General features: G+C 44.3%; 1 protein-coding gene across 1 annotated transcript; it reads right to left on the bottom strand.

The window, feature by feature from the left end:
• Positions 1 to 426: 426 nt before the first annotated feature.
• Positions 427 to 9,387, bottom strand: LOC125512320. The gene is made up of 3 exons (XM_048677409.1): positions 9,007 to 9,387; positions 8,452 to 8,743; positions 427 to 736 (listed from the first exon to the last, which is right to left on the bottom strand). Exons 1-2 carry the CDS (start codon positions 9,292 to 9,294, stop codon positions 8,480 to 8,482), a joined length of 552 nt encoding a protein of 183 aa, XP_048533366.1. The 5' UTR covers positions 9,295 to 9,387; the 3' UTR covers positions 427 to 736; positions 8,452 to 8,479.
• Between the last annotated feature and the right edge of the window lie 1,258 nt (positions 9,388 to 10,645).

Raw genomic sequence — 10,645 nt, 5'->3', positions numbered from 1 at the left:
GAAAAACCCTGGAAGAACTACATAAAAATGCCCTGCCTATAGGCCATGTTGAAGCACCACCCACACTAGGCCATGTTCAAGTACTTCTAGGCTCTAATTTGAGTGCATTCTTTCGATGCAAGCAATCCGAAGAACGATAGAGAACTGCTTCCCAACATGAATCAAAGGCAAGATAAAGAAAATACTTACACAGGTAAATCCTTCAATCTAAACATCTGTAGTAATAGACCTCATGGTCACCATCGCTTATTTTAAAGAGGCCACCTAAGATATGAGCTCCGCCTACGAAATATCCACAAGACAAAAAAAAGAACATACTCCACAAATCTGTAGATCTGTAACATCCATGGTCGCTACAAATATAACATGCCACTGGGCCAACCACTTGCGAAGAAATGGTTGTCATGGAACATAGCACTGCCAACATAGCAAAAAACATATGCTTAAAAAAGCACTGTCCTCGGAGAGGGTGCTACCCTGACTTGTCTGGTCATGTATTCCAGGCTTCCCAGCAGCAAATAAACACTTCAACACCACAATGTCAAATTACTAGAGCTCCTGGCACATGGAGTATTCGATACTAGCAGTGAATACATGTCGTGTTACCGTCAAATTGCAGTCGTGATTACATGTAACTAACTATAATCCGGTACTTATCCGCGGCCACAAACTTCAGCAAAGAGCCAGATCTTGTATTTGTCTTGCCCATCTTAATACCATCCATTCATGGTTATGTCTGTTAACAAACAAAAAAGATTAGCAGAATATACAAGCACTTGAATGAGGATATGGCACTACTAGAAAAAGGGCTATAGATGGGATTGACACTAATGGCGCACCAGACAAGCGGTGCGCCATTAGTACCACCTTCTGATACGCCATTAGAGCTGAAACTACTGATGGCGCACCTGGCCCAGGATGCGCCATTAGTATCAAATTTTTTTTTGAACTAGTGCGCCTGTCCAAACATACTAATGGCGCATCCAGACACAGTGCGCCATTACTAGTTGTAACTAGTAATGGCGCACCTGTCGGAAAATGCGCCACTAATGTTGTTTTTTTTATTATATTTTTTATTCCTTTTTTTGCAAAACTAGTAATGGCGCACTGTGGAACAATGCGCCATTAGTATGTTTTTTTTTTTGCAAAACTACTAATGGCGCACCACCAGAAGGTGCGCCATTAGTAACCTGGATTACTAATGGCGTATTTAGAGTTGGTGCGCCATTAGTAAGTGGGCAGCAACAAGATATTTTGGACATCCATCCATCCATCCATCCATCTCTCTCTCTCTCGAACCCACCCAAACCCTCGTCGCCTCCTCTCTTCCCCCCGAACCCCTCTCTCCCTCGCCGCCGTCGCCACCCACGCCGCCCGGTTCCGACGAGCTCCGGCCGCGCGCAGCACGCCGGCGAGATCCCCTTGGTCCGCATCTGGCTTACCTCCATGCAGATCCGCGGCTCCCCCACTGGCTAGGGTTTTGCATCCCCTTTTGTTCGCCGGGATCCGCCATGGCAGGCCACGGCGAGGCCATAGGTGACCGGATCCAGCACTGGTAAGCCCCTCCCCCTCCTTCTTCGCCCACCATCTCCTCCTCACCTCACCTCATCTTCTCTTCCTTCTCTGCAGGTCGCCATGGGCGTGCCGACGACGACGGCAGGAGGGGCGCACCTCCGTGGGGCGGGACGCCGCCATGGAGATGGATTCCCTTGTCCGCCACCACGCAGCGGCACCATGGAGCCTCCCAGCGCCCCAAACCCTAGCGGAGAGAGAGGAGCTGCTCCTAGTACAGCACGCCATGGAAGGGATTTTTTTGGTATTTTTGTTGTTGTTTCTCTTCCCGATCTAATCATGTGGAAGGCCCTTTTCCTCACCATGATTTATTCATCTCCCCTTCCTCTGTTTTGTGCAGGTTGCTCTAATGGCGAAGCTTCTTCTGCAGGACACCCTCCACCCCTTCCCTGCATCCACCTCCTACCCCCATACATGGTGAGCTACAACCTCTCTTTCTAGCCCTTGCAAATCTGATCTGGAGTGGACATGAATTGCAATTGTCATGGACACTACATAACAGCAAGTATTGGTTCAGTTTTTGTGTGAAATTCGATTGTCATTGTGCTTTTTGATGCTTGCTTCAGAAAAATAAAATCATGGATAGATAGAAGATGGAAACAGTGAGCTTCCTTTCAAGTTAGTAATACTAAAAATCATTTGGCTCATCAATTTTTCATGTCTTGTGTTAAATCCACTCCATTGCAATCTGGCTATGTATGGATGGTTTGGTACAATTTGCCATGGATGAGTATAGTAGTTACGTACACATGTGCTCTGTAGTTTTAGTCCTTCTTGTGTTGCTGCACTTAGTCTAGAGGTACAACAACATTAGTTAGGTCATGGATGGATGGATCAATACATACAGCTAGCACTGCTAGCAACAACAACAAAATAACCTTGTGATTGATTCTGTTGACGCTAGCATGCTCTATTAGTTTTGGAGCCCAACCATGGACTGTACGTACTAAGCTAGCTCAAGCACACACACATGCAGCTTGATTTATTTCTGTAGATACTAGCAGCAGCACGCGTGTCTCCTATACTAGCTTGCTTAATTTCTGTACTAGATCAACGACACTAGCACTTACTTGTTTGTTAGATTCGGAGCAGCAGGCATCCTCCGTGGACGATGACGACAACCAGGTCATCCACCGCCACGACGACACCCCGCACATGGTCCAACTCGACTACAACATCCACCGCGTGATGGCGACGTGGTCGTGTGCGGCATCGACCAACCTCCTCTCCTGTGAATCCGTCTCCTACCTGTAGCTCCCGCTCTTGTGCTGCTATATTAGTACCTTGCTCTGTTTCATGCGTATGGGTGATTTTGTTTGTGCTTGTGTCATGGAAAAGATCATTCCTATTTATTTGTGCTCTGTTTTCTTTATTATCACGAGTTGCAAAATTAGTAGTGGGAAGTAAACTCTTGTTAACTTGTTGGTTGAACCAATGGAACTACTGTTATATTTGATTTGTTGCTCAACTAGTGCTGCAATGATGGGATCGAATGATTGCATGACCCTAATGTTGGCCTATCATTTCAATTATCTTGGTCTTATAGATGTTATTATTCCTGTCATATAGCACATGCTAGTTTCTTTATTGGTTGGCTGCTGGTTCTGTTTGTTCATATGCATAAGTGCTACTGTTTCTTTGTTATCTTATAAAGGATATAGTCCTTCATTTGTATATAGCCGTAACTCTCTTATTGATCAACATATACTGATTCATCTCTTTACTGCAATTACTCTGTGCACTTCATGATTTGCTCCTGTAGTGGTATAAAATTATAGTTTCTCTTTCAAGCTGGTATCTGTGTTTGATATATACTAGTCTTTATCTAAATACCATGTATTGGTATTTCTTGTATGGTTTAGTACATCATCTACTGGTGGTTTAGTTGTATATTGTACAGGACATAGTCCTGACGGTTGCATGTAGTGATAATTCTTTCTTTGCATTAGCTATTTCATATGTTTCAGATAATTTAGATGCATGCTTATACTCCTATCTATACCAGGTGCATGTGTTGTGCTTGTGTACCTATATACAGAATAGTACCCATGTGTAAGTGGGTGTATGTGTTCTGCTTATAGCAGATGTTTAGTAAATGTGCTATCAATGGCCTATTTCTTCTTGCAGGTTATGGACTATATCTTTCCTTGCCAATTCCCTCTCTCTTAAATCTGATTTGAACAGATGCTGCACTGGTCTCTTCACTTTCTTTCTTTCTCTCCTACTCTCACTGATAAGAACATGTGCTCCTTAATCTTGCCATGCCAATGATGGTGTCCTGAGGCTCTCATCGTTACTTAAAGATGTTGCACTACTTGATCCAATGATGCAATAGTCCTAGCACAACTAGGCTGCCTGAGGACAATCCCTACTTCAAACCCTACCTCTGGGCTAGTTGATTAGTAGTGGGTTTGTTGGATTTCATCTGAAAACTAACCCAAGCTTAATTGAGGGATCCCCTAATCATGGAGTTAGTTCTAGTTTGAGTTGATCTTTGGGTTTGGCTTTGATCTATACTTTGCTAGCTCTACTTCTGTCTTTTGGGTTATTGGCTCCATTTATGCAGTGTTGGCTCTCTTCTACTGTTTCTTTGATCAACTTAATCTGATTAGGGTTTGACTAATGTTTCCAAACTCGTAAGTGCTAGCTCCTACAGCAAAGGCATTTTGCTAAGGGGAATGCTACATTTAAACCTTGATCAAGTTTTTCATGTTTGTTGTTTCTTGTTTTGCAAGTTGATGAACTGGAAGAAAGAAGCAGAAGATTAAGAACTAGATAGTTTAGTATAGGTTTAGTTTAGGACTTTTTCTAGATACGCCCGCTATCTAGCGGGAGAGGGGAGGGAGCGTTGGAGGAACCGGATGAAGACGAGTTTCATCGTGATGATGCTCATCGTGATGACCGCAGCTCTCTTCTATGTGATGATAGTTTAGATGATCGATATCGACTTGTAATGTGAAGACAAACTCGCTACTCGCGGTCTCGAGACTTGTAATATAATGTTCTATCTTTGTTCGGTCTTTTTAATTCGAAGACTAATATGATGAATTGTATTCGGAGACTAATATGATGAATTGTATTCAGAGACTAATCTTCTATTGTATTCGATGAATCTGTTGTTGATGTGTGCTGTTTATATTTTGTCCAATTATACATTTTGTAACCTGTGCAAAAAACAGAAAATAAAAAAATAAAAAAACCTAATATTCATACTAATGGCGCATCACATCACAGTGCGCCATTAGTATGCCAAAGGATACTAATGGCGCATCATTAAACAGTGCGCCATTAGTATGCCGAAGTTACTAATGGCGCATCTTGTTGTTGTGCGCCATTAGTATGCCAAAGCACCTGGGTATACATGGCCCCCGGGAGGCATACTAATGGCGCACTGTTGTATATACTAATGGCGCATCTGAGGTGCGCCATTAGTGTACCAGATACTAATGGCGCACCTGTGGTGCGCCATTAGTAAAATATACTAATGGCGTGGCACTAATGGCGCACCACTAATGCGCCATTAATGGCCAAATTAGGTGCGCCATTAGTAGGCCTTTTCCTAGTAGTGTGGAGATGTTTCTCAATATTAAGCAACCAATATTATGAATATGCATGTAGTGATATATGTAGAGTAGTATTATGCCAATATGTTAAGGGTCACTACCTTGCCACGCGCCCACGCAACTGGACCAGCGAGAGGGATTTCAAATAAACACTTCAACGCCACAATCTCAAATTACGAGAGCTCCTAGCACATGGAGTATTCGATACTAGCAGCGGATCAATCAACAGTCGTGAATACATGTATCAAACTAACTATAATCCAGTACTTATAAGCGGCCACAAACTTCGCAAAGAGTCGACTATTCTATTTGTCTTGCCCATATTAACACCATCTGTTCAGCGTTATGTCTGTAACCCATAAAAATGCCAAAATGAAGAAGAAGCACTTGAATGCGAATATGTAGATGTTTAGCAAAATGAAGCAACCAGTATTATGAACTCAGTCTGTATCGTTATGTGTAGAGTAGTATTATGCTAATATGGTAAGGGTCAGTACCATGCAACTGCAAGTACACCAGCTAGAGAGATTTTGAAGATCAAGAGTGGGAAGGGTTATGTGCAACCTCAGACCTGATGGAGAATACAACGATCAAAACTCGGCATATAGAGCGTAATTTTTCTTGCTTTGTAAAACAACCTAATTTGGAAAGGCTACCTAAAGGTGCAAATTCAATGTATAAGGTAGCTAGCTCAAAATGAACTCTGAATTTCAGTACAATCAATGGTACAAAATGGCCTAGATGGGCTGCGCGTCGGTGGTGCCTGGCCCGATCCAGGATACGATTGGTGCGGGCTGGCTGTGGCGGTGGTGGTGGATTCAACCTTCCTCTCCTTTGCTGGTGCAGCAGGTACGTGGCTCGGCGGCCGGGGCAGATCGATGGGCTGGTCTGGTGGGTCATCTCGCGGCTCGTGGGGGCTGGCCGGAGGTGGCAGGAGCTCTTTGGGGAAGGAGGCAGGGGGGTCCCCGTCCTCGACGTCGACATGGTCTGGAGGCGTGATGGGCAACTGCAACATGGCTTGGGGCTGCCAGAGCTTCCTTGCCCAGATCTGGCCGGCGAGGCCCCAATCTTGCCAAGGTGCCTTTTTCGGGCAGATGGGGGGGGGGGGGGGGGGGGGGGGGGGGGGGGGGGTTGTGTGTGGAGAGGATCTTCTGCCCCTTACCGGTCAATGAGGGGCGGTCTCGGATGCCCTGTGGTGGGAGTCGAGGTGCTCGTGGCTCAGGTGTTGTCTGGTAGCCATGGTCGTGTGGGCAGCGTGGTTACCGGGGTGCGATGTTCGGTGGTGGTTGTGTGCCAGGTTGTACCTCATTTCAGTGGCGGTGAGTGCTGGCTGGGGTGAAAACCCGTTCTGACTTCGGTCAGGACGGCGATGGCGGCGTTTCAGCATCATACTCTTCTTGAAGGTGTTGTTGCGGTCACTTGTTATCTGGATCCGAGGGATACCTTGATCATTGGATCGGGCGGTGGCGGCGCTCCGGTGTCATGACCTTCCTCAAGGCGCTGCCTTGGAGTTCACGGTTCGTCATGTGCGGCTTCATCTCATTTTCGTTCAGGGTTGAGGGCCCCAACGGCAGCGCCAGGAAAAATACTCTGTGGGGTCAAAGCTTTACACTAACTTGTGAAGGTCTCCTTTCCCCTCCTCTTGCTACAATGTTTGCTACAGTGGACACATAGGCCAGCTGCTTTGGCGGCAGCGGGAGGGGCGCTGGGCCAGCGAGGCGACCTGACTTGGTGGGAAGCGGTTAGCGAGCTCTGGCTCCTCTCCTCCAAGCTCGTTGTAGCCTCCATGTCCACGGCTCTGGCAACGCAATCAGCAGCCGCCTACTCGGCTCCTGGAAGTAGCATCCCCTTCTCTTCTTAGCTTGACAGAGATTAAATATTTGGGGAATAAAAAAGGGGGATTGAGCCTTGCACTGGAAGAGGGATTAGAGATTCGATGGTTTGGACAGATAGAGCACGTGAGATGGGATGGCTTTCTTGATAGATGGCCAACCGTATGAGTGAATGACAGTGGGGTCAGCTGCTTTGACCTGTGGGTTCAGAGGAGCTACTCATAGCTGGGGTTCAATCGACAGCCAAGAACCTGTGGGGCTAGAGCTGTGGGGTCAGCTGACCCCGCAGCTATAATGTGGCTTCACCGTTGGTGGGCCCTAGTAACTCCATAGTAATGCTTATTGTCCACCTGATGTTTGCTTGGAGTTGTATGGGGTGGTGTTGCTGATTTCAGTGCCTGTGTATCCGGCCTTGGGTGGGTGTGTGTGTTATGGTGCCGTGTGTTTGAATCGGGTTGCATGATGGTTGATACGGCCAAAGCCTTTTTCTGTATATGGAAACCATCTTAAGATCATGAACCCTATATATTCACATGCATTACACTGTGAAGACTGGTGGACAGAACAGCAATCCACGCTCCACAGGGCACAAAAGAATGGTATAAACAAAGGAATAGGGTTTTTTCGATGAAGTGGCATTTCAGCGTTAGTCTTTATTGAATTGACTCCCCAACAGTGGTATTTTTCAGTTTTATTGCACAAGAAGCACCACTATAATTAACAAATAATCATATAAACTATCAAAAATATTTGTTGCAAATTGCTCTTGCGATACAAGTTGCTTTTGGGGAAACAAAGGGGCTCAAGTTACTTTGGGGAAATAAAGAGGCACTGATAACCCATGAAAGAGAAGAAAATCTTACTACAACATTGACATGTGTTTTCGAATGCACTTCGACAAAAATGTCATGGAACAACACCACATGCAAGTATATATTAGCTGTGGATTAAATGAAGGGTGTGTTCTATAATATTAACATCATGGATTACTTGAGTAGTCCAGTTAAATTTCTATTTGTATCTTCACTAAAGCAATGCAATAAGTTTATATGTAACAGAAAATAAAGGCAGATAAATAACAATTCAAAGCTGCCTGATCGTAATAAGCATGGGAATGACTGAACATGGAGAATGCATACTAGGTTTCCACTAATGATCTCTCCATATGGATTTGATTGGTCAAACAGCAACGTGTACCAAACAAGATCAGTGTTAACTGCAAATACTTTTAAGAAAGCTAACATCTATCAACAAGCCAAGAAACCAAACTTTCTTGTATGTCTAACTGGGATGTACGACAAAATGGTTTGGTACAAAGTTATCAACACCAATAAGTGTTAATCATTTACATTTATAAATGATAGGGGCACAAATGAAAAACTCACAAGTTATCAGGATTATTCACCAAACTAGAAACAGTAGGCTTATCAAAAAACATATAATGTGACGCCAATAGGAGAACAGAGAAGAGAGCAGGTATATACCTCAACAGCACATCAACATAACCCTCTACTACTTCATCCTCCACTGCCTCAGCACCGTAGTGGGCAACATGATGAAACAAAATACTGCGCTGACACCCAATGACCCTACATCCCTCAATACTGAACGAACATGTTCCCTCTGAGATTCTTTCACAGGCAACAGACCGACCACCAAATCTTCATGACTTATGAGCGGGAGGAAGACCAGCAAAACAAGCGCTCCAACAATGACAGGATCCTTGAGCATCATCTGCGCAACCTGGTGAAGAGTTTTCGGGGGCTCTTTGATATCCTTGATAAGAATTGACATAAAAAAGGTCAGAACGAGGTCCTATTATATGCACTTAAGCTAGACGGATGCAGAGACATTTAAATAAAGTAAATGCCAGTTTTGAATTCATGAAAATGATGGATCTTAATTTCCAACTGGGAATTGGCAACTTATTTAAACCGCATACATTGCAAAATCCTATTTCAACTGCTGTAAAATCTGTCCGGTTTGAAGCAAATCGGATCTATTGAAAAAGGCAACAGAGGAACATTTTCCGCGATTACCTTCCTGGTGTTGTACGCGGAGCGCACTCCGGTGGCGCCGACGAGAATCAAGGCAACGGGGGTGAACACGGCAGCGAAGATAAGGGAGTGGTGGGAGAGCCAGGACGCCGCCGCGAGCACGGCGGAACCCTCGACCTCGCCCAGAGCGCCGCGCGCGATGACCTTGGCGAGGGACGCCGCGGTGCCGACCCACACGATCCCGTAGTACAGGAAGATGAGCGCGTCCCACCTGGCGAGGGCCACGAGCCTGCGCTCCGACGCCGGCATCTCCGGCTCGGCGACGGTCATGGGGGCGGAACCCTAGGCGCAGGTGGCAGAGTTTTTTTTCTTAGATGCGGGAGCCTGGGTAGTGTAAAGTTGGGTTTAGCGGGAGCGAGAGGAGGGGGACGGCGGAAAACCTATTCGCCGCTCGCTGCGGCGAATTGTGGGACGGGGGATTCTCACAGGGCCGGCCCACTTCTACCTTTATTTCCAATAATATTTTTGCTGCCGCGAATTGTGGGACGGCGAATTACGGAAAACCTATTCGCCACGGTTTTGGGTACCTTCCAGAACATTCCCTGAACCGGGTTTTCGTGTGTTGTTTCTTTTCTGGTTTTCATTTGGTTTTTGTTTCTCTTTTTTTGGTTTTTTTTTCTGCTTCATTTTCTGTTTCTCCTTTTCTTTTCTTTTCAATTTTTAATGTTTTTCTTTTAACTTTTTCACTTTTTTCTCTTCCCAAAAATGTTCAGAAATTCAAAAATGCATTTTCCAACACTTTTTCCAAATATAAAGAAATGTACTTTTTTAAAAAAAAATCGTAAAAATAAAAAATGTTCAAAATAAAAAAAATAGAACTTCAAAAATCTTTTGCTTATTTCAAAAATGTGTTCGTAAGTTTCAGAAAAGTTTAAAATTTTGAAAATTGTTTAACATATGAGAAAATGTGCACATTTTTAAAATTTTGCTCACAAATTCAAAAAATGTTCAGGAATTTCCAAAAAATGTTCTAGTTTGAAAATAAAATCACAAATTCAAAAACTATTCGGTAATTTCAGAAATTGTTCTTGTTTTCTAAGTTTGTTCATGTTTTAAAATTTTGTTAACAAATTCAAAATGTGTACCGGGAATTTTAAAAGAATGTTCGCATTTTACCAAAAAATGCTCGTATTTCAGAAAATTTCCGTCCTTTAAAACTTAGCTCTTTTTCGGAAAATGTTCGGGATTTCCAAAGTCTTTGGGGTTTTATGAAAGATGTATTAGAATTTTGAAATTTTGTTCCCATTTCCTTTCTTCATAAAACTGTATGTGTTTCCATAATATTTTTAAATAATTTAGAAATCTATCCGGTACAACAAACAAGGTGCTACTATGAATCTGGCGGTCACGAGTTATACTCACTTCTTAAATTTTTTGAGATGCAAAAAGAAGTCTGTAGTAGCTGATGGTTGTAGTGGCTAGTAGCATTCATGGACAATCTGGCGGTCACGAGTTCAATTCCTTCCTCCATCTCATTTCCTTTTTTCGCACTAGCTAGCTTCGGTGCCCTGGAGTGGGCCGGCTCAGTCATGGCGCCCCCTGTACATCGGCGTGTCATTGGACGCAACGAACGTCCAATAGGAGCTCCCGCAGACGGGGTCAGTTTGAGGGTTTGGGAGGG

This window comes from Triticum urartu, chromosome 6 (assembly GCF_003073215.2).
Source record: "Triticum urartu cultivar G1812 chromosome 6, Tu2.1, whole genome shotgun sequence".
NCBI classification, from domain to species: Eukaryota; Viridiplantae; Streptophyta; class Magnoliopsida; order Poales; family Poaceae; genus Triticum; species Triticum urartu.
This window is presented reverse-complemented; position numbering and strand designations above follow the sequence as displayed.